The following is a 25,671-nucleotide window of genomic DNA, read 5'->3' as shown; positions in this document are numbered from 1 at the left end:
GTACATACTTAAATTCAAATACGGCAGAATCTTAGTTATAATCACTGAGACTTGCCTATACTGATGATGATAACTAAATGATGGCATTAAATGAAGCAAGTAAAAGAAACTACAATTAATGGAAATTCCAGTTTAATTTACTGACATTGAAGAGACACATTAAAACAATTAATAATTGTATAACTTGCAAAATTAATTAATTATTATTATTATTGGGCTACAATTTGAAAAAAATTGTAGACCTATAAATTCCTACTGTCTGTCCTTCTTAATCTCAAGAACAGAGCTGGATAGATAAAAGATGAGATCAGATATGGAAGCCTTAGGGGCATGAGGCTCGATCAATTATATACAAACTTCTGATGCAAACCAGAAGTCGTGTTATTTCAATTCAAAACTTTTCCCCTGAAAGCTGTTAGACAGATGATGGCATAACTCTATTGTTAAAGGAAAAGTATTATGTACAGGGGCAAGACACTACAGCACTAATTTGAGGTGGAGAGTGTATATTTTAAATTAAATAAAAATATGATTAAAAATTGCAGCCTAGCATTATGACGATGTCACAATAAATAATTGCTTGTTATTATTAACTCATTATTACTAATTCATCCAAAGCAATTTATTGCAAACAAATTACAATTAAAACAATATAACATTTAAAGCATTGATTAAGACTGGTAATGATTGAACATTATCAGCCATATTTTGAGATTGATAATGTGAAAAGACAGCTTAATGTATTTTCAGATATATGAACATTTTTTGAAAATTTTTATAAAATATATTTTAATTTATGTTTTGGAACTTGCTGATTTTGATAACATTAAATGACTGATTATAATATATTTGATTATAATAAACAGTGTCTAATGAATGAAATGCAAAATAAATCTTGTGAGATTCTGACTTCCAGCAAGAACAAATAAAGTCACATGTATTGTGATTCACAGCAGCAAAAAGTGCAAATGCAAAACCATTGTTTAAAATCATAGTCCAGAAATTTTTTCATGTAAAATATTTTTACAACCAAATCTATAATATAGTGGTTTTAGTCTTCAAGCAACATGCTCTTACATTTGCTAATCCGGGACAACAAAACCCTCATATAAAAGGAGACTGTAGTATATGTTTTAGCTTCAAATATAATAATAATTTGCTAAATTTACTCTTTTATGTAATAATTTAGAGAAAATTAGGTAAAAGTATAAAAAAATAAATGTTATTGTAGGTAATTAAAACTTATTACATAAATTAACATTAACTTTAAATAAAAAAATATCAAGATTATTTTAGAGTTGAATTCAAATTCATATTTCTTACAAAATTCAAATACATATTTTTCTTACATTGAGTATGTTGCCAGTTCTAAGGTAAAGTTCAAATTGATATATGTGTTGAATACATGAATCTTTTCTACATATATATATATATATCAATTTGATTACAGTCTTATGACCTTATTATTTTATATGCTGTACTGACCACAGATTATTTTGATTATAGACATTTTGAAAACTATAGCCAAAATAAATATATAAATGTTGAAATGTTGTTTGATCGTAAATTGTTTTGTTTATGATCAAATGGCATTTCAACTTTAATAAATTTATTAGTTTGATTTTTTTCCAAATTATTAAATAATAATAAATTCTGTAGCTTATTATTACATTTGGTATACAAAAGATAATTTGAACCAATGTGCATTTGTGAAATTATCAAGTATTATAAATCTTATGAAATTCAAAATTAATAGTAATTCAGAGTAAATACTCCACTTGTAAAGAAAAAATAAAAGTGAATGCGAAATTAATATAGTAATGAAATACTTTCAGCAGTTTTACAACTGAAAATTATTTTTATCAAATCTTGATTATTATAGAATTTTAAACATAATCTTTATGTCAATTACAATGCTTTTACATTGTAATTGACAATACATTTTCTTTGATTTACTTGTATCAATCGATATTTAGAAAAATTCAGTTTTATTTATTCTACTAAAAGGATTAGTACATCAGATTAATAACACCAATGAAATATGCACTTGGTAAAAATTCTGTACTTTTTACAATTTTATTGCTTTAAAACTTGTTTCTTTAACATTTTGATTACTGTGAGATTTCTCAGTTTGTTTATATAAATGCAGTGGTCTGGCCTAAATAGTTGGTCTATGCAAACCTCAAAAAATTATTTTGTGACACCCCTTGCTGAAAGTCATGTCTTGTGAGTCCTAATGGAGATTGGCCACACACACTTAAATCTCTACATATATTTTTTATAGGATAATAAGTACCATGTGTGTGAGAGAGTTTACATAATGTTCAACAAATGTTATGACTATAGTTGGTGATCTGAAGGTGAGTTGTCTATCTCATTTGGTCTGGTGGTGAAGTGATGAATAAACAAAAGACAGATTGTGACTAAGAACCCAGTTTGTTTTGGCAGCTGGCATGATAGATGTTGATGGATAGTTAACAATTGATTAAAGTCCTCCACATCTTGGATCTACTCTGTTCTACTTGCACTGTTGCAATATCAGTCTGTCTATCTGTGTCTCTCTCTCTCTCTGTTTTTTTTTTATGGGAAACTCTCGTCTGGTGGTTACTTTCTGGAATATTCCAAATTTGGAAAGAAGTTTTTCCTCTTCCATTGACAATTCAGTTCTTTGATTCTTACTTATGGCAAGTGTCATCAAACAGTTGATGAGTATCTTGCATGAAGTATTGTTCTTTCTCATGATGGATGTTTATGGTAGAGTTCATTTTAGAGTTTTGGTTTGATTAATAAAATTAAAAGTCAAAACCAAATTATAACAGACAAATTTCAAATATCAATTTTCTCTTGCATTACTTGGTCACTCATTAGCATATGATTTGTTTTATATATATATTTATATAATTTTCTCTGTTGTTATAAAATAAATGTACTTATTAAAGAGTTCACTTCATATTGAAATTAATTTTTTTTGAGAAATTAACAAAAATTTTTATTACATTATAGGGTTTATTGAAACAGAAATGACTTCAAGTCTTGATATAGATAAAATCAAATCTTTTATTCCTTTGAAAAGAACCGGAATGCCTGAAGAGGTGGCTGAAGCAATTTATTTTCTATCTACAGCATCTTTTATTACTGGAGAGGTAAATTTTAATCTTTTCAAAATGAGTTATTTCATAATATACTCATTAACAAAAAGTTAATCCAAATCAATTATCCAAATACTGATCAACCAAAATATCAGTTAAACAAAAGCAATCCAGTCAGCAAATTCAAATTTCCACTAGCGCACTGCAATATTTGGCTGTCTTGGGCTACTCCAATATTATTTTTGTGGTGTGCGTGTTTTAGCTGGCAGCACTGGCACGACCATATTGTATCGCTAAAAATTATTTCTTTATTTTGCACAAACAAAATAAATATATTGAAAAATATAAAAACAAAAAACTTATATTTCGGAAGTTAATCTAGTATCAAAAACGTTCCGATTCAGCACAACAAACGTCAAGAGGGTACTTAAGGACGTGCCAGTATTTGAACGAGGCTTTTTTCCCCATTGTGAGGGGTGTGTTTTGCTTCAGCTCGTCGGAGAATACAGCCCAAGTGGCTGATATCTCCTGATAAACCCAAGAAAAAGAAAGTTTTACTTGTTTTGTATGGTGTTTTTCTGAGAACTGTGTTGTCGGGACATGCTGAATCGGAACATTTTTGATACTAGATTAACTTCTGAAATATAATTAATTTTGTATTTTTCAATATATTTATTTTGTTTGTGCAAAATAAAGAAATAATTTTTAATGATACAATAGTCACAATTAATATTTTGAAAAATTTTCATTAGGCTTAACATTGACGAAAATTCAATGCAAAGAGACACACAATGGAGAAAAATTTCAACATGTAATTGGTTAATATATTTTTTCATACATGATCAGTTATCTGAAATACCAGTTAACCAAACAACCCCAGTCCCGAATTGTTTCAGATAATCGATGCTCTACTGTAGTTATAATTGTTCAACTACTGCATATAGCTATGTATCAGACAGGTATTTAAATGATTATAATTATGGTTCAATTGTATGTCAGGTAATGACAGCAGAATGTTATAAAATTACTACTCCAGTATCCTATAAAAGACTTGCAGGTTCACTGTCCAAAATTTTGAGTTTATCTGTTCTTTGAAAATCTGCAAACATTAATCATTTCTGTATGACAGTCAAAGCATGCATTAATGGAAGTTTGAGAAAGACTTGCAGTATTAGGCTGAGGGAAGGTGATTTTGCTGAATTGCTTGTCATTTGGGTCATTCTGATTTGACTGAGTTGTTGGGGACATTGGATATGTCAAGACACAGGTCATCAGACTTTGGACATTGCAGGAAGACCACCAGCAGGAGTGATGATCTGATTGTGAGACAAGCATGAATATCTGCTATGATATTTTTGTCTACACCTGGAGAAAATGGAAATTTCTCTGTGGAATTCCGTTTCTTTTTGTATCATTAGTAGGCAACTAGCTGAGACTAGTTTGCATACAAATTGACCATATATATCCTGCTATTAGCACTCAAACATTGTCTGTTTTGCTTGGTGCCATGACAGAAAAGTATGGATTTTTATGGACTAGCAACATACTGTCTTTAGCAATGCATCTGGTTCTGTTCTCGCATCTGGGAACAAATGACCATCATGTTAGAGGTCTACTGATGAGCATTTCAATCCTGAATGGCATACTATCTTTACTGCTGTTGTACTAGTCTGGGAGCCATCTTATATGATAGTTGGTCATCCCTAATGCAAAGCACATTGATGGCACAGCAGTGTGTTTAGAAAATCCTGCATCTGCATATGTTGCCTTTTATGGCAGAACAGCAAACAGTCATCTTGCATCAAGCTAATGCTCTGCTGTACACAGCTATGACTTTCCAGGCAGGAATGCCTCTGTCACATTGCCACACTTGGCCTGCCTGATCTTCATATTTGTTGCCAAATTATGGATTTGTGGAACCAGATATGATGACAGTTTTGGCCATCTATGAGTGTGAAGGGATCTAAAGCATCACTTCCAACACTTGTGGGAAAATCTATCACAGGATAGCATACAGTGCCTGTATGCTGAATGTATTGTTGCAATAGCCAGGCAAAAGGAGGTTGCCTGGCTACTTGCAACAATACATTAAATTACTTTATATACTTAATATATATTAAATTGTACTGTTGTTCCACAAGAAATTGTTCCTTTGTTATGATATTTTAATCACTTATTATCATCATCATTACACTTGCATTAATAAAATTTCATTTGATTTCAATGTCTCCATCTTGGTGCGTAACTGCTTGTCAATTGCTAATTATGTCTGTAATTAAAGATACAGGAAATCCTTGTTAGTTTGAAATTCAGTGGATGAAATAATTACATTGAATTATTCAAGATTTCAAATTATTGAGTTATTTGAGATTTAATATTTTTGTATAATATGCCAAATGCATGTAACTGATGTAATTTATTAAGCAAACTGAATATGAAAAACCACACCATTGGATGAAATGGACAATAGAAATGAACAAGTTTATCATTCGTACTTACTACACCATCACAAGACTTGAAACAAACATGACAGCATACAGACAACAACTACACCATAGATTTACACAACAATATCCTCACCTCACTGTCACCGAACAAAGAGTTGTTACTCAAAAAAGAACAATTATACACAACAACCTTGTCCTACAAAATCACTCAAACTTATCAAAGAACAGGTTGCTGATCAAATACATCAACAGACAGTAACATTTAACATTAATGAAGATCATGTAACCTGTCTGGATAATCCAGCAACAAGCACTGATTATAGCACACACAACAACTACCACTAATGATACTACAGTCACTTTCTCATTCACCACTAATAACATAGACATAGATTTAGTTAATATGCTCTCACTTATATTTCAGGAAACAATCACTAAATATTCAGGTACAGATCCCACACAAAGATCACAAACACCAAAAATCAACACTTCAAAGGTAGTAGGAAAAACACTAAATTATGTAAACACTCATCTACTACCACACTACATCCATTTAATTTCTACACTCTCAGACTTCACATATTAGTTTATGCTGAGGCATTCACAGAAGTGACACACCATGGACTGAAAATACAATCACAGACAGACACACACAAAACACAATTCTGTCACAAGCCTGCCTGGCAGAGAAGAACAGAAACACAAATAAATGACATTAGATAGCAATTAGGCACACTGACACAATACACTAAAAACAACATAACACTCAAATTAAAGACACAACTCAAAAATATTTTCAAGAAAATCAAAACACACACAAAACATGAACATCACAACACACACATTACAGAATAAATTGATACACTAAAACAAGAACTCGCAGCCAAAGCACGTAGACTCAAACGATACAAAACATGTACACTTTGAAAACAACAAAATAAATTATTTACAAACAATGAAAAACCTTTTGTACAGACAAATCAGTACCAAAACAAACACTGATACTCAGCACAGTGGCACACTAACAGAAGAAGAACTCACAAATTTTTGGGCTTCTCTTTGGTCCAGTGCTGTTACACAAAATGCTGATGCAGACTGGATCAGGGAGGAGAACAAAAACTTGCAAAACATACCACTATGCCCCATGCAGAAATAAACATATACGACATCCACTACGCTGTTAACAGAACACACAACTGGAAGACACCTAGACAACATTCACAATTTCTGGTACAAAAAGTTTACATCACTGCACCAGGAACTAGCTAAACATCTAACACACACCATCGTCAATCCATAAGACATGCCAAAATTTCTTCCTCGGGGCATCACTTAGATGAAACCTAAAACAACAATACTGTAAACCCTACACAATACAGACCAATTACATGTCTTCCAACATTCTACAAATTATTGACAGCCTGTATTTAAAACAAAATATACAAGCATGTTGAAGAACACAACATTTTTACAGAACAACAACAAGTAAAACAGCAAAGCCATTTTTGGGACGAGACTATGTCTTGGAGAGCGTGAGCAACACATGCACAAATCTCGCACTCGTGCCTGTTTGTAGAAACAGTCTCAGCATTTCACTTTTTTTTTTTTTCTGTTTTTTTGACCTGGTTCTCAGTCTCCTGATTATCTACAAGTCTGGTTTATTTTATGTGCACATGATTTGGGCACCAAAAACTCTGTGCCAAATTGCAACTCTTTACATGTACAGTACTCCTTCATACTTCTAAGGTGTGCAGCCATTGACAGCAGCACAATTTTAGAGACAAGACATAATCTCGTCAAAAAGTTTGCCATAGAAATCATGGGATGCAAAGAACAGTTACTCATAGATTCAGTCATTCTATGGCAAGCACACAAACAACACAGAAACATACACATGGCATATATAGACTACAGAAAACCATTTGACAGTGTTCCACACACTTGGCTGCTATACATTCTACACATGTACAAAATATATCCATCACTCGTTGCATTCTTCCAAAACACTGCAGCACTGGAGAATAACACTTCATCTCAGGATGCATAAACACTTGCATACAAACAAAATAAAATGTTCATTAGGCAAGGAATTTTTCAAGGCAATTCCTTGAGTTCTTTCTGGTTCTGCTTAGCCCTGAACCCATTATCCAACATATATGGTTACAATATCAGACATGAAAAAACAACACAATTTACACTGTCACATCTCATGAACATTGACGACATAAAACTTTATGCATCCACACGAAAACAACTTTATCAATTCCTACAAATCACATATTCATTCACTAAGGACATACAAATGGAGTTTGGCCTAGACAAATACAAAACACTTCACATAGAAAAAGGAGTCCTGAAGAAAGATTTTGCACTTTGAAATGGACATGTTATTGAATCCAGGGAAGATGGCAAGTTCTACAAGTATTTAGGATTCCAACAGGCCAAACTAAAAGAACACAAACAAAGCAAAGATTAAATAAAGAATACCAAAGTAGGTTAAATGCTATTCTCAGAACACAGTTAAATGCAAAACACACAGTTAAAGCAATGAACACATATGTTGTCCCAATACTCACATACTCTTTTGGAGTTATACATTGGACTCACACAGATCTCGAGCAACTTCAAAGGAAAACAAGAACAACACTTACTAACCATAAACAACATCATCCTAAATCTGCCACAGAAAGATTAACCCTTCCACGTAAAGATGATGGACATGGCCTGATTGACATAGTTAACCTTCACTACAAACAAATAGTCACTGCGAGAGTTTTTCTACAGGAAACAAGAAACATCACAATTACATAAAGCAGTAACTCTAGCAGACTCAAATAACACACCATTAAACTTACACTCACAACATATGGACATGACATATTAAACATATTACACAACATATTAACAGCATAGATACCATTAAGCAATTGTGGGTTCAAAAGGCACTCCATGGCAGGCATCTTTACGACCTGGCCCAGGGTTTTGTTGACAAAATTGCGTCAAACAGTTGGTTAGCTTGGGGATGACTTTTTGGGGAGACATGATTTACATACAGAATCAAGTCATAAATACTAAAAACTACAGAAAACACATACTCAAAGATACAACACTCATAAATGACACATGCAGAAAATGTCACATCATGCCAGAAACTATACAACACATTACATCTGGTTGCAAGCTCTTGGCACAGACAGATTACTTACATAGACACAATCAAGTAGCAAATATAATACACCAAGAGCTTGCAAAGAAACNTGTTTATATACATATGTTATATTTGCAAATATTGTCAGTCTTTGCAGTTATAAAATATAAGGTATATTATTTGTTATTTCAATGTTGACAGTATTTCATTTATTTTATAATACTGTTAAATACAGATAATTTAGATTAAATTTATCTAAATATCTGAAATGTTCAACTTCCAAATTATTATTCTATTCCTTTATGTTATTAGCAAAGGTAGCATCCTTTGACTGACCAGTCACATGTAATCGAATGGCAGTTTTCCAACTATATGCAAAGAAAATAACTGAAGAGTATGATTTCTGATCAATAATGTCTGAAACTGAATTTTGCATGATACAATAAAGTGTAATAAACTCCAAACAATGGAATTTGAAGACTGTTAATGTTAAACAACAGTTGTTGTTCACATATTGTGAAATTATGGTACCGATGTCGCTCAACTTTTGAGCACAAAATTTTTCTTAATAATCCAAACTCAACAAAAAAAGGGGAAAACTTTTGTTCTGTTGTATTACCAATTTAAGATTGTCTGGATTTTGAACATTCTTGTGACAGCTGCCTCTCTACACCATGGTCATCCTAACAATCTGATTTCCTCTTTTTGTGGGTATTGTGAATTTTCCCACTTACTGTGATGGATTCTCTTTCAGCAGGGATTGTTTCTTTGATGTATTCTTTTTTAATCTCTCAGATTTTGAAATAAAAAAATTATCAAATTGATGTATTTTTCCAGATAATTATTCAAATTGCTTTAAACAGAATTCACATTACAATAAAATATAATTTTTTAATTATATAGTATTTTTATTATAATATAAAATTTTTAGAATGTTAGACAATTTTTTCATAATATTTTGAAAAATTAAACTAAAATCAATTTTATACCTTAATTTTATGAAAAAAACATAATTAAAAAATTTACTTTAGAACAGGGCTGTGGAGTCGGTAAAAAAAACACTTGACTCCGACTCCTGATAATTTTAGCAGGCCGACTCCAACTCTAGCAAAATTAAATACCAAGTCATTTTATGGGAGGGCAGAGGCACTCATAAGGGCTACTCTGAACTCTGAAAGGATTATGGGGCATTTACCCAAATACTTTTATAGTTAGTATTTTTAATATTTAACTTACATTAATATTTATTTGTATAAAAAAATTAATTTTTAACAAATATTTAATAAGAGGAGAAAGGGGGCAATAAAATTCTACATCTACATATATTTGACAGCATTTGCACTTCAATTTTACCCTTCCAGAAGAGTTAGTCCAACTAAAAAGTGTGCGATCTAGCTAGCTACTTCAACCCCTTGTTCAGAAAAGAAAAACTGTATTCTGATCAATTAGTCTGGCTCATTCAGAAAAATAGACTACTTATTTAGAGTATGGATAATAAAGGAATGATTCAAAAATATTCAAATTCAATTGGGTCAAAATAATTTGACTACTAAACACAAATACTACAAAGAATACTACATATTTAATAAATTAAATTGATGCATTTTGTATCAAAATGACTTGCTAAAACCTTTGATTATCCAGTACAAACATTTAATCGAGCTGCATCGATGCACTTTGTATTTAAAATAAATGAATTATAACAAAATAAAAAACGATTTTAAAAAATTAATAAATCTATATAAATAAAAATGTAAATGTTCGTTTGTTCAAAATCTTAAATCTCCAAAAGTTCTTAACCTATTGCTTTGAAATTTTGACACAACGTTGCATTCGAATACAATCATGTTTTTATATTATATAGATGTCAAAATTCCCCCCGTGGGGGAGGAACAAAATGAAGGCTTATCATGAAGAACTGGTCTTCTATTATTCTATTTTAGATGCGATTTTTTGCATTTTTGATTGCGTTTTAATAGGGTACGTCAAGAGAATGTACACTAAGAAGGGATTTTTCGAACTTCCCTACCGTGGGGAGTGTCAAACATTTATAATAGATACATTTTGAGCCACAGCAACGCATGGCCGGATAAAGCTAGTATATAATAAATTTTCTTTAATTTAAATAAAAAACTAAAGTAAATTTAAAATGCAGGAGTCGAAGTTGACAAATTTTTTCCAACTCCAACTCTTCTAGCCAGAAATTCCTCCCAACTCCGACTCCATAGCCCTGAGTTCAACACACCAAACATTCAGTGAACGATACAGGGAATACGCACATCTTTTTAACTTCTCCTATCTGGTCTATGTTTTTTGTACATTTCATTGGAATTATTTTGCACCCTACAGGTATTCCCTTATTAATTTTATAAAATTTCGTCTCTTAATTGGTTACTTAATTTTATATTTAAGTTACCCCCCTTTTTATTCTAGCACATGTTGTTTTACTGTTCAAAAGTGTATAAAGGGGGAGCTAAAATTCTTTTAGTTCCACTTTTCTTCCATTTTTTCACCTGTCTTCTCACGAGTTGTGTTATCCTAGCCATCACTGTAATCTCAGGTAATTGTGTTTTATTCTGTAAACCTTTGTATGTGTATCCTAAATATTTCAATACAATCAGTAAATCTGTAACACTTTAATAATTTTTTGCTGATAAATCTGTTATAATAGGACCGAGGAGGGGCATTATGCCCGAAATGCATATCCTTTCCTATCAATAAACTGACCTTTTTCTACTGTTGAGAACATATCACACAGTGTTCCTGTGTGATTTGTTCTCAACAGCAAACTTATGCTAAGAAAACACATATAAATATTCTATTTTTTAATTCTGTTAAATATTTATTTTATTTTATTATTAATTTTCTTTAAAATAATTAAAATAAAAATTCAGATAAATATATAAAGTCAGATAAATATATAAAGTCAGATAAATATATATAGATGTGCCTGACATAAACCATTTTTGAAAATTTCAGAGAATCTAATCTAAACTTGAACCAGGATCCCCTAGAATGGTATAATTTGCCTTTACTGCCCAACCATCTGATCTCAGTTTTTCGTTCTTAAGTTAGCTTTAAGATACTGATGAAAATATTATGTGAAATTGTGTAAAACTTGGTTCAAATACCTTGTTTATTAACTGTTTAAAGTTGAAATGAAAAATAAAAGTACAGCCAAATTATGGCAATCAAAAACTTTTTGATAGGCAAGAAATGTTTTTGGATTATTTTACAGTCTAGTTTCAGGTCATAGATGTTTTAGAATTGAATATCAGAGTGCTGATAAATACAACTGTAAAATATGTTGCAGAGTTTTAAAGATTTTCATGACAAATTGTTGAGGAAGCCAAAATATTTGTTTAGAAATGTTGCTGCACTATTTTAGTCCAGTGTTACATTTTAAAGACATTTTGTGATCTTTGCTTATTGATTAATAATTTTCGTTTAAACACTCATAATATTTTTCTTTATTTAATTGAAATGATTGTTAGCAAATCATATCACACGAACATACAAAAACCAGTTAAAAACAACTGTTTTTTAGTATCACGAGCATTTTCATTTATCCAGAATGAGTATCATTGGGTAGACTTTTAAACATTAAATTTTAAAGCAAGCAGAACATTTCCATAAATGAACAAACACAAACTTTAAAACGAATATACAAATTAAAATAAATATGATAACTTTGTGCATGTCAGTTAGAGTAAGTCCTGATGAAGATGAATACAGTATGTACCAGATGATCAAGCCATAGAAAGTGCCTGTCTTTCTTTAAAGTTCATTGCCTTGGTTTTCATATTTATAATGCTTTCAAATGTCTCAACCCTGTGGGTTCTATAGTTTGATGTAACAGTTTGGCTTGGTCAAAGTCGACTCGTATGTCCTCCTCTCTTATGTATGCAGCCAGTGTGATGTTGGTCATTCCTTTTCTTGTTATCATCATCAAACATAGTAGAAATGTATAAAACAGACCTGCACAACTTGATAATAGAGGACCAAAATTAAAATATCTGTGGCCCAAAAAGTTTATTCTAAGTTTTTAATGACTCACTTTCCAAGCAGAGATATAATTAAAGATTAAACTATTTTGCAAATAAACATATAAAAAAGGGAAATTTCAATTGATATCAATTAATTATACATTTATCATTACATTCTTACTTTATTTTACATCATCTGCATTTTTCGCAGACCATCCAAAATCATTTGGCAGGCTACATGTTTTGAAGGCTGACATAAGGCAATTATGGAAGACATGGTAATCAATGTTACTGCCTGCTTGTAAAGTATATATTCATCTTTCCCAGGACTTATGATAATTTTGTACATGTCAGTTAGACTATTTATTTTAATTTACATATTTGTTTTAAAATTTGTATTCCATTCTTTTGTGGAAATGCTCCGCTTGGTTTAAAATTTGATTTTTAAGTGTTCAATTATGTTCCGTTTCCTGATGGTCGTTCTGGACTAACGGAAATGTGATAATAGTAAACTGCTTTTAACTGGGTTTTTGGGTGTTTGTGTGATATTACTGTTACTTATTACCAGTTTAACTTGGTGCGAAATGATTTTGTCATATTATAATTTTATTGTTAAATTTATTAAGAGTTTAATGAGTTAATTAATTTGTTATTATTATTATTTGCAGACTTTAGTAGTTGATGGAGGTCTTCAGTTAACATAAAGAGCATAAAATAGGAAGACATGTTTTCATAACGTACTTCTTACAGCAAATAGAAGTTATTTGTATGAACATGAATTAAAAAATATAATTTTTACATCAGAATATACTGTATTATATGAATTGGTATTTTATTACTTTTATTATTAAATTATTAACAATTAGTAAAATTAATTTACTGATCAGAGAAGTTTTAGTAGAAATGAATTTGATCATTACATAGAAATTCAAAATAAAACTGAATATATTTATATGATTAAATTGTAATTATTTAAATTCAGTTAAACTTTTTGTATAATGAGAAACAGAATTTATTATATAGAAAATTTGTTAAAATGAAAAATGTACTAGAGGTGAAAAGAAAACAGTATATTGTAATGTTTTATTCTTCCTGAAAATAACTGTAATTGCATTAATAACAAAATAAAGTGTTGATTGTACATTTTTATGTAGGGTTGCCATAACCAAATCATAGAGGACATTAAAAATATTGATAAAAAAGCTGTAAATATTGAATATTTATTTTAATATAAGTTTTATTTTTTAAGAAATAAAGGAAATTATATATTTTTGTATTTTTATCTTATTTGTTTGTTGTTATCTGTATTTGTGTATCTATATATATCCACCAGAATGATAATTTCATATTCAAAAATAAGCTATCTGAAGAAAAAAGAGGACTGGTAACACAACTTTATGCAAATATAAATTTGAGTTTTGGTTGTCATTCTTTAAAATTAGTAGTAAAATGGAAATACAGAGGTTATGTGACCAAAATTTAAGAGTTATAAATGCATATTTTCAATATTCTGTTTATTAAAGCATATTTTCTTGCTTTCAAGACTTTTTTAGACTATTACTAGACCGACACTGCATTGCTCTTTATCTTTCATGAATTTTTTAGAAGCTTTCAAACTTTCTTGTCCAATTGATTTTGTAAAGTTGCCTAGTGGAAAATTGTCTTATAGCAGCACGTATGTTGAAGAGTTCGGAAGATATTTTTTCAACTGATGGTACTGCTGTTCTCTTACAGCACTACCATCAGTTATCACAGATGTTGCATGTGATGAGAGGACACAAGTGCTTCAATATATAAACATAAGATTGTATAAAGTTTCTATTGTATGGCCCGGTGGAAGACAAAATAGTGTCTGTCTGTACATTTAAATCAGATCATTAGAGTAAATTGCAGGTTTGTTATGACTTATGCAAAGCATTGATTAACATTGATATTCCATTTCATATACTCAAGGATGTGTTTAAAAGTTTCCTTGAGAAATATACAAATGAAAAAGTACCAGATGAATTGACTCCTCAAAAGAAGTATGTTGGTGAATTGTATGATGAAACCATCAATATGATCAGAACAAACACTAAAAGAAAAAGTTTGTGTTTCCATTGACAAAACCACAGATGTACTTGAGAGGAATGTTGTTAACTACATAAGAACTTGTGATGCAAACCGGAAGTTACATTATTTAAATTCAAAAATTTTCCTTCGAAAGGTGCTAGATGATGACTGGCACGACTCTATTATTAACAGAGGCAAGACACTACAAATTTGAGGTGGAGAGCATATATTTTAAATTAAATAAATTTAAGATATGATTAAAAACTGCAGCCCGGCATTGCGACGATGTCACAATAAACAATTGCTCGTTACTGGTATGCACATCGATCGAAAAGATCCTTATCAGCCATACATGAATAGTTATAGATTACACTAAAGGGCAATGCACATCAGCTAAGAATTTATTATAATCAGACGATGCCTCCAATATTTCGTAGTAAATTAGTAAATAGCTGCCTTAAGATAATTTACTACGAAATATTGGAGCCATGGATATATCCACGGCTATCCCCATTGTAGGCCCGGCCGAATCCACGATTGAAATGGAGAGAAAAGTCTACTTGATACGGAAAGAAAAAAAAAGCTGGCTGGTAATGAATGAAATTGTTCTACAGTTTTAACGTATTGATGTTATTAAATTCAACCGAAAAGCGCAATTAATGCAAAAGTATAAGCGACCATTATCAATATTTTGAATTATCCCGTGTTTTCCAAATCAAGACACGGCCGCATTATTATAGTTTCTCAGTACACTAGAATATTTATATTTATATTGTCTATAATTGTTTTAAAAGAAATTAAGCACGTACAATTAAATTTTTATATAATTATTTATATTCAATTGGTTAAAATTTTGGCTAGATTTTGGCGAACTTTCGTATTGCGGCAGTCGGCAATGCTAAAGGTCTCATTCTAACGTTTTTCGTCTCGGTCGAAAGGTGTTAGGCTCACCGCTGTTCGATTTTCTTGAGAAAATTGATTAAGTCGGCCAATCTTTCGAGAAATAATTATGGTGAGTACAAAAAAATGATTTTTAATTAAACGTATTAAAAGTTTCTCGTCGTTACTTTAAGACTGTAAAATGTTAGCTAAGCCTAAAATACCGACCACGTGGCCGTTCCGTTTTTGCAAATAATAATCTGCCATACTTTGAGAGTAATATTTTTCAATCGAATGAATTAATAGATTTGTATTATAACTTCGCTTTTCTAATATAAACTAATAAAGTTAAAAATATCGATTGTTGTCCGATTGAAGTGGACACGTGGTCTTAATTTTAGGCTTAATGATTCCATTGAAAATTTATTGAATTGACTGTATTAAAGGAGAAAATTGTATAAATAAATAAGATATAAACTCCAATTTGAAAACAAAAGATGTATTAATTTTTAAATTCCTGTTGAAATAAATCAAAATGGCTCTAGTTAATCCTTTGTTTCTAATTGGGACATAGGCGTGAGTTTATTAGCATAAAAGCATTAAGCATAAAAGGAAATTGTATTTTTTTAATTAAACTTCTTCGTTTATGATTTCATCAAATTCGTAAATCAATCTAAATGAAAATAAAATGAATCCATCCTTAAATCGCCATCTTATTTCAGTTGTTGAATTGACACTACTTTAATGTAATATCAGTATTAAATGAAGATGTTGAAATAAAGATGAATTTAATTTACTATTTTGAATGTTTATGCAGACTTGTTCTAGATTGCAGCTGTGGTTTTGGGACACATTGAAACAATTCACTCAGTCGGTTCGCCGATGTCTAGGTGGGAGCCGTGGCAGTAAATGTTAACCAAAGTTTCTCTGAAGTTTGTTTATACCATGTTTGATGATTGTCTATTTGTGCGTTTGCAATGAAGTTGAAACTACAACGTAAGGAGCGCATGTTTAGATGTGTTAGAACTGTTAAGACGGCTGTACAAAATATGATTCCAACTATAGTTATAAAATGTATGGAATCATTTTGAGAATGTTTGCTTTAGTTATGCTCATTTTATTCTTAGATTATTCTAGTATTTAGTCTCATCCATTAATTCTGTAATAGAAATTTCTGAATTCAGGAAATTTTCTTTGGCTTTATGAGAAATAATTGCTTTATTACTATATTGTATGAAGTGAATAATTTTGTGGATGTAGTATCATTGTAGATCACTTTTTAACATTTTCTTTGTTAAAGTTGAAATTTTTATTTCTATTTACAATTAAAAACATAAGTCAATCCTACACAGCACATACATTTCCATCTTTTATCCACAATAAGGTTTATCCGTCTCTTTATATTGTGATTATTTTGTTTTTGCATCAGATTTCTACAGCACTGCCTCTAATGATTAAAATAGGTAAACAATTTCTTCTCCTCTGCACATTTACTATTACCTGATACTGTTTGGTCTTTGGGTTTTCAATGAAAATGATGATTTAACAGTCTTATATTGTTGTTCACAAATATGGTAAGGCTACAAGTCTCATAACTTTAGACCTGAAATTGATGACAAAGTTAAAGCAAATCAAATGATATCTTTAATTGCATAAGTTAACATATCAAACAGTTTCTATGGATAGATAGCTTTACTAAATGAGTAGTAAATTTACCTGTCAAGAATGAGATTATATAAAGTGGAGTAAAATAACTAAGTAAATATTTTGTTGAAGAAAAATTTAATATACATCACAAAACTTTAAAAACAATATTTCTGGTAGAGATATCATTTTTTTATCATTATTATAATTAACTTTTATTTTTACGAAAATTACTATTGGATGAACTCAACAAACTTTTAAAGAAATTATCTTGATTAGTTTTGTTAATGGCTTGTCTAAAGTATGGCAATTTAAATATAGAAGAAAGATGTCAATGACACTTTTTTGGATGTTTATTGGACATGATAATTTTGTTAAAAGCAAAGAAAGTAATTTACTAATTTTAAATTTTAAACAGATTCTTAAAAATTTTAAATAAATAAAAAGCAATAAACCACATGGATTGTCATGTTGCCACTACAGTTGTGACATCTATTTTATTCAAATCTCAGAAATTATCAGAAGTATTACATGAAAACAAGGGTCAGTCTGTGCCAGGCTTGGATTTTTAAACAGACAAAACAAAAATGAACAAACTTGTTCAAAAAAGAAAAAAACTGTTAATGTACGAAAAGCCTAAAATAATTACTTGACTATACATAAAAGATACGAAAAGCCTAAAATAATTACTTGACTATACATAAAAGAATTTCTATTTATTATTCTATGACTATGTACAACACGAAATAAGTTAGAAAATTCAAAAAAGATATATTATCTAATCAAAACAAAAAACAAGTATACAAAAATCTTTCCTGACACTTGGGAACTTAAATTAATGTAGAATTATCTTAAAACTATCTCCACAAAACATCAAGAAATGTGAAACTGGACTATATACAGGAAATTCACAAAATCTTACAATTAACTTGCCTAACCATCACCAAGAAACTTTAATCTGCCATCTAATTCAAAAGCCTTTTTCCTTTTTTTAACCTTGCTCGATCCTTGCCTCATCTTGTCAATTCACAGTTTATCTCTCTCCTTATTGAATTGGTGACATTACATTGCTACACCCACTCAACCCTATTTACATACATATATAGTGAAGGGGTATTTACAGGAGGCCCCCAATTAACTATATACGCAAACCAGAAGTCATGTTGTTAATAAAGAAATAACATTAAATATGCAAGAGCTTAAATGCCATATTCAATTTTATTTCGAGCAAACCTATTAAAGGATGTAACTATTATTTTCGTTCTGACCCCTTGACCTATCATGCTCTGTAAAAAAATTGTGTTTGGATTGATTATGATCTAAGATCAAAGATGATTATTGATTGACTAAGACAAAAATATCACTAGAAGAATAGGATTACAGGCTTCAAGTTATAAATTATTGATGAATTATTTGTTTGGATGGAGATGATTGAATTTTCTAATATTGTATGTACTAAATACTTGATCTAATTTTAAACAATTATAAAAAATTTTGTATAAATGGAATAACGTAACAGTTGATTACAATTAAAAATTGGTTTATGGTATTTACATTAAAATATAAAAAATATATATATTGAAGATATAAAACTGTCATCATCTTCTGTCATTTACATTCTTCAGCAACAATCCAAAAACAGTTTTCACGTACAAAAACATGCTTTTATTTATTCTCCACAAAAAATGGTATTAGCATCATCACTAGAGGACGTTTTTATCTGTTTTACATTTTCTGTTTTTTGCAGAAGTGCAACCTCAAAAATAAGGTCTTCATAAGTAAAAATTGTTTTCAGGTTGTCACTTGTGATTATAAATTGATGGAAGGTGAAGACAAAAGTACCATTTTACTCTTCTACATTGAAAAGTAGTTTGTTAAAGATATTTAAAAAGTGTAAACAAAAGAATTTATTAAATAATCAGCATATTTTGTTTTATTTCAGTCTGCTTATAAAGAGTCTGGTGATCATGTGGATGATGCTCAAAACTGGCCCATTCATCGTATTAGAATTACGTTAACCAGCCGTAATGTACGAAGTTTAGAAAAAGGTAAATCTGCAATTAAAGTTTTTATGCATATAGTATTTGAACAGTGTAAAATATTATTTAGACATCAAGATACAGGTGATTGCATTACAATAAAAAAAATTTCAGATATTACTTTCAATTATGGTAATATTATATTCATATTTTAAGTAGCCATGATTTTTTATGATAGTTATTAAAACTTACAGACATTTGCAACTGATTTACATAAATAAAAAATGTTTTTTGATAAATTTAAATTTTCCCTATATAGTTGGATAAAAAATTGATCAGTAGATGGTTAGAGGAAAAGATATGTGGAACCACTGATGTTTATCAAGCAGTGTTTTCAGATATGTATATAGTGGGTACGTTTGCAAAGTCAAACAAGTTAAGCGAGAATGACGTTATTCTTATTTTGTTAGACTTTTCAAACTAAATGGCTGTTTCTAAAATCAAAGATATTACTAGTGCAGTCTTATCCGAAATATTTTTCTTAGATTGCTTCAGATGGACAGTTATTTCAATCATTTCACCTTTTAATTCACAATTTAAACATGAATAGATTTAGAAATGTCAATATCGTCGGGTGCCATTTTTTTTAATGAAGTAAACTAACTATTTCCTTCATGAGCTTCGTTAGAGTTTCGTTCGAAATGTCATCACCGCATAGCATGCGCACTGAGCGAGACTACTTTTCGAACAATTCGTTACTAACTTGTTTGACTTTACGGATGTACCCAGTGTTATTGATTTAGAACAATTATGTTACTTCAAGTGATACCTGGCAATTTTTGGAAAAACTATTTCACTTCTTTTACCATTTGGTATTAAAGGTTTGTATTTTATACCCACTTCACAGGTCAATCTAAATTTTGGACAAATATTTTTTAAGGTCAACTTATGTGCTACCATATAAACAATTGAAATCATCTACAAATTTAATTTCTTAATAAATGCTGAAGTGGTAAAATTTATTGAAAACAATATTTTCATCCCAAAAAGTCGTTTTTGGATTTAAAATTTGGCACATTGTTTTATATTTGATATTTTTTTTTTTAATGGTTATGTTTCATATCTTGTTGCATGAAGATTTTTTACTCAGAAGAACACTGATCTGTTTTTGCTGCTATTTCAAATGATAATTAGTAACATCTATTATTACATTGATTTGATATTTTTTTTTAAATCTTAATTGAATTAATTGACACATTTTCCTTTTTGTTTCATAATTTTATTATTGAAGTATGTAAATGCATTCTTTTTTACAAGAATTAATATCTTTATCTCTTCTAGAAGCAAAATATGCATGGTACTAATGGGAAATTTTTAACTAGTATGTGAAGTGTTCCATTAATTAGGTAAAATATTCTGTCATGTTATACATGAAGTGTGAAAGCTATGGTTATTCACTAGAAATGCTTGATAATAGCATTAATTCTAAGTGTTAACAAAGAATACAACCCTTTTTCCAAGTTGCCACTGCAAAATGTCGCTAATTTGAAAGTAGCCAATGTTTTTTTAAATTAAAATTTTAAACACTTCTTAGAAATAGTCACTATTGAGGCTAGTTAACATGTGCACATAATACCTTACAAAAGTTCTGCTGTTTAGACTATCAACGTCTCTAAGTCTAAAACTTATTTTTTATTTACTATATTTTTTAAAATCTTTTTTGTTAATTTTTTGGCTGGAATATTTTGCAGAAAACAAGCAAAACTAGATTGGATGTAAATTTCTTGTCAGTACATATTGATATTAATAAAAATGCATAATATTTGCATCCTGTTATGCTTATATTATGTTCTAGCAAAAGAGATATCATTATTCAACAGACTTTGGAATATGATGTAACCAATATTCATTCAGACATAAGTGGCAAGAGTCAAAATTATCATCATTGTATGAAAACAATTTTATTGATTACTTCATACTATATTTTATGAATCTTAGCAGGGCTCATATGATGCACACATCCTTGCTACCAGCAAAGATGAAAGTTATAGGAATTTTACAGGTTCTGAAGCACATCTCTAGTTGCTATCATATGCAGTAAGTACTTTAACTCTCTACGCTCTGAAAAATCTCTTCTTTCAATATATCTGCAGATGAAATTGATTTCACCACTCAGATTGCTAGGGAAATTTGTATAGTAGAACTAGTCACACAAATTTCCCTTCAGCCCATTTTGTTTTGAATGAGTTAAGGCAATTTTGGCTGGTCTTAGTATTTAAATTAGCATTAAGAGCTCTTTATAGGTAACATGCAGTTTTAAGCAAGTTTTCTGAAACAACCAAAAATTACTCATTTAAAATTTTCTGCTGGTGGACATAACATGGGAGATGCTATCCATAATTAATATGCTGCCGTCTATCAAAGATGTCTATAATTTACATAATTTTTAAACTAAAACTGTTGTAATAATCTGTATTATAGATTGACAAGCATAAACTGAATAGTTCAAGCAACAACCTTTAATATTCAGCAATAAATTAACATTGCCAATTATGTTGTAGTTATTTTCAGGTTTAAACATAAAGTTGTAATGATTTTGTATAATAATTTTGTTTAAAACTGAATATGGCCACTGAAAGTAGTTGAAAACGTTTTTATTTTTAATTTATTATTGGATATTAAAAGTTATTGTTACTTTATAGTTTTGTATAGATTTATACAAAGAGAATTGTAAATAAATATTAGAAAGATGAATTTTATTTATATGCGTGTACTAATGTCTAATCTATTGTTTACTAACCTGTTTTTACATATTATTAATTGATTGGAATATTTTTTTTTTTTTTTTTTAGTTTGTTCTGACCTGATAAAAGGAGCTAAAGACAAAGAGTTAAAAGTAAAGGGACCAGTTCGTATGCCAACAAAAGTCTTGAGAATTACTACACGTAAAACACCTTGCGGTGAAGGTTCCAAGACATGGGATCGTTATCAGATGAGAATCCACAAACGTGTAATTGATTTACACAGTCCATCTGAGATTGTTAAACAGATTGTATCCTTTACAGTGTCAATTTATAAAATCTTAATTCAATAATACAGTAGAGCCATCGTTTATCTGAATCAATTGGGGACTGGGTTTGTTCAGATAACCAATTATGTACGAAAAAATATATTAACCTATCCTATGTTGAAATTTTTCTCTGTTGCGTGTCGCTTTGCGTTGAATTTTTGTCGATGTTAAGCCTAACGAAAACTTTTTAAAATAATAATTGTGGCTATTGTATCGTTAAAAATTATTTTTTTATTTTGTACAAACAAAATAAATATATTGAAAAATATAAAAACCAAAAAATATATACTTTAGAAGTTGATCTAGTATCAAAAATGTTTGATTCAGCACGACACACAGTTCTCAGAAAAACACCACCCAAAAGTGCCAGTGCTGCCAGCTAAAACACATACACCAACAAAAAAAATATTGGAGTAGCCCAAGATATAGCCAAAGATTGCAGCACCACAGCACTAATGAATATTTAAATTTGCTGACTGGAATGCTTTCGGATAACCGACGCTCTACTGTACTTATTTATTAAATATCATAAGAGTTTATATAGTATATACATAAGCTTTAGTAAGAATTTTTAATTTAAAATAGGATTAAAAGAAATGTCAAAAAATTTATATTTATCAATACAATTTTAACAAATACAGAAATTTCATAGTGTTTTAGTCTATTTATTGTATTTAAGAAAAAAAAAACATAGCACATACAATGACAATTCAACCAAAAATAAGCTTTAATTAAGTTTAGATTATGATCAAAAATGTTTCTTAAAATTGTTCTGGCAGCTGGAATTGATATATATATTCATAGAGATTACATCATTATGAGGCAGCTAAATTATCAATCTTGCTCTAAGGATCTGGGTTCAAATGTGGGCTGGCAAAAAACTCCCAAGAATTTTCTGTGGATGGTCTGACTGAGATATGTGAGACCTCATTCCTCACCACTTAGATAGACTTATTGTGGACCAGATCCAAATGGGTATTGAAAAAAGGGATCTTATTGCTCAAAAATAAAAAAGTATATGTATATGTGGTTTCATTTTGTATTATGTTTTGGTATGAGAAACAGTAAAAACTGTATGTATATATGACAAAGATACTTATCTAAAGGTTAGATTTTTTCCATTATAGTTTTTGTTCTGTATTTGAAGTATGGAAAATGAATTTCTTTAAATTTTTCCTAATTTTATATGATACTATCAGTACTCTTCATACTTGCTTTATGGAAACTGTAGACCAAATCTGTGTTCTAATGCATATGTTGGAGTTCAAATAAATTATTTGAGAACTGCAGATTGTGACTTACTATGTGAAATGTTTGCTAACAGTCCATCCTGTAATTATGTTAGTGCTTTGAAAGTGTAGTGTTTGTTTCCTTCATATTTATTGTAATATAGGCTATCTGTATAATTTGTAGTTCTCTGTATTTGTAACATCTTTGGATGTGTTCATTATTGAGGCCATTGCCACCTTTGCCTTTTTATATCAAGTATCAGTAGTGTGTACAATTCATTTCAAAAGGGTTTTTGCTTTAATAAAACAAATAGTTCATAATAATAATTGAGGTTAAAAGTAAAATTAGTACTTATAAGCAAGTTTATTTGTTACTCAAGAAAATAAATATAGCAATATAACTTATGCTGTATATACAGGGTGTTCTTCTCAAGCCTCCCTAGTTTTATGGATTAATTTTGGATAAAGAAATGTGAGTACAAGTACTATAGACAGTGGTACTAGAAAGTGTATCTGAAAAAGTTACTACATTAAATCAACACATTTCCATGTGCTCGTGACAAGGCACTTATGATATTCATTCTGTGCTTGATTTTGGCCCATGTCCAAACCAGCATGTTAGGAGTCACGCTGTTAATTGCATCCACATTTCTTGTATGCAAGGATCTCATGTCTGGCACTGGGATTCATATACCTGTACAAATCACAAACAGTACAATTTAAAATTAGGTGTGAGGGGAACATGCTGTATTATTTGAAAATATATAATCTTTTAAATGAAAAGTTTTTTAAAGTTTGCTAACCATTAATGCGTGAATATTTTGTGTATGTAATTTCTTTGACATCATTCCAGACTTCAATTAGTATTGAACCAGGTGTAGAGGTTGAAGTAACTATTGCAGATGCTTAAGTAATTTTTGCTAATAAAAGTAAAAGTTATCACTGAGTTTTTTGTGTGTTTGTGTGTAAATTTCTATAAACAGATTTTCAAAAAATACATTTTACAAATACTGTATAATGAATTGAGATGAAATTCAATTTAATAGGTTGGCTTGAAAATATTCAGTTGGATTACAATTCCAGTGAACATTGTTTTCAAATTAATTAACCTGTTATAAAAATGTAAGGAACAACATATTTTATTTCTTATTACCTTACATACATACATACATGCAGTTAGTGTTTGTGTTTATTGAATAGGTAAGCTTTGTTGACGTTATTCAACGTTTCTGTATTTATAATAAGTGAAATATTTTTATTGTTTTAAAACGTTACTCATTTTAATTGAAATAACTGACTAATCTCAAGCTAGGGAGGAGGCTGCAAAACATTTAAATGTTTAAAAAATACAATAAAACGAAAATTAATGCTTTTAATTAAAGAAAAATAATATAACAAGCAATATTCTATTATTAATATTTGCTATCCTATATTATTTAACCATAAAAGAACTTCCGACGTAAATCGAGTCATGTTATTTCGATTCAAAACTTTTCCCCGATGACTGACACGATTCTATTGTTAAAGGAAAAGTATGATGTAGTGTATTGTACAGCGAAGACAATACAGTACTAATTGAGGTGGAGAGCGTATATTTTAAATAAAAATCGCAGCTCGGCATGGTGACGACATCAATAATTCGTATTGTATTTCGTTTTTGATGTACTATATCAGTGTTTCTCAACCTCTAACGAATCGTCGCCCTCTTCAACGTAGTATCGTCCCCTTCACTTCAAAATTCCGATGCCGAGGGCCAAGGCTAACGCCAAATTCGTACTGCATTGAATAGACTAGTGACTAGTATAATGTTATTTGTTTAATTATCTATACTAATATAATAAAGAGGTAATGTTTGTATGTATGTAAGTTTGGATGCAGCAGGTAATCTCCAAAACTACTCATCCGATTTCAAAAATTTTTTCACCAATATTTAGAATGGAACTTCAGGATGGACATAGGCTGTATATTATTCCGTTAAACATGGGGGATGGACAGTTCTTTACGGTAAGCTTTACGGAGAAGGCTTACCGTAAAGAACTCTGCTTCTATTTATACTATTTTAAATGCGGTTTTTTGCATTTTTGATTGCATTTTAATAGAGTACGTCAACAGAATGTACACTAAGAAGGGATTTTTCGATATTCCCCC

The 25,671-nt window shown here is 30.0% G+C and overlaps 2 protein-coding genes across 2 annotated transcripts in view; both read left to right on the top strand.

The window, feature by feature from the left end:
• The window catches only part of LOC111618557 (carbonyl reductase family member 4-like), a 40,849-nt gene extending 26,928 nt beyond the window's left edge, over positions 1-13,921 (top strand). The window contains exons 6-7 of the mRNA XM_023360120.1: positions 3,004-3,143; positions 13,339-13,921. Coding sequence (XP_023215888.1) covers positions 3,004-3,143; positions 13,339-13,374 — 176 coding nt within the window. The 3' untranslated portion in view covers positions 13,375-13,921. The remainder of the gene's footprint in view (positions 1-3,003; positions 3,144-13,338) is intronic.
• Positions 13,922-15,588: 1,667 nt separating this feature from the next.
• On the top strand, positions 15,589-24,470 carry LOC111618710 (40S ribosomal protein S20-like). The gene is made up of 4 exons (XM_023360283.1): positions 15,589-15,734; positions 19,188-19,293; positions 22,077-22,276; positions 24,377-24,470. The coding sequence occupies exons 1-4, from the start codon at positions 15,732-15,734 to the stop codon at positions 24,431-24,433; spliced, it is 366 nt and encodes a 121-aa protein (XP_023216051.1). The 5' UTR covers positions 15,589-15,731; the 3' UTR covers positions 24,434-24,470.
• Positions 24,471-25,671: the final 1,201 nt, after the last annotated feature.

This window comes from Centruroides sculpturatus, unplaced genomic scaffold (assembly GCF_000671375.1).
Source record: "Centruroides sculpturatus isolate CEXI.00-Female unplaced genomic scaffold, Cexi_2.0 scaffold67, whole genome shotgun sequence".
NCBI classification, from domain to species: Eukaryota; Metazoa; Arthropoda; class Arachnida; order Scorpiones; family Buthidae; genus Centruroides; species Centruroides sculpturatus.
This window is presented reverse-complemented; position numbering and strand designations above follow the sequence as displayed.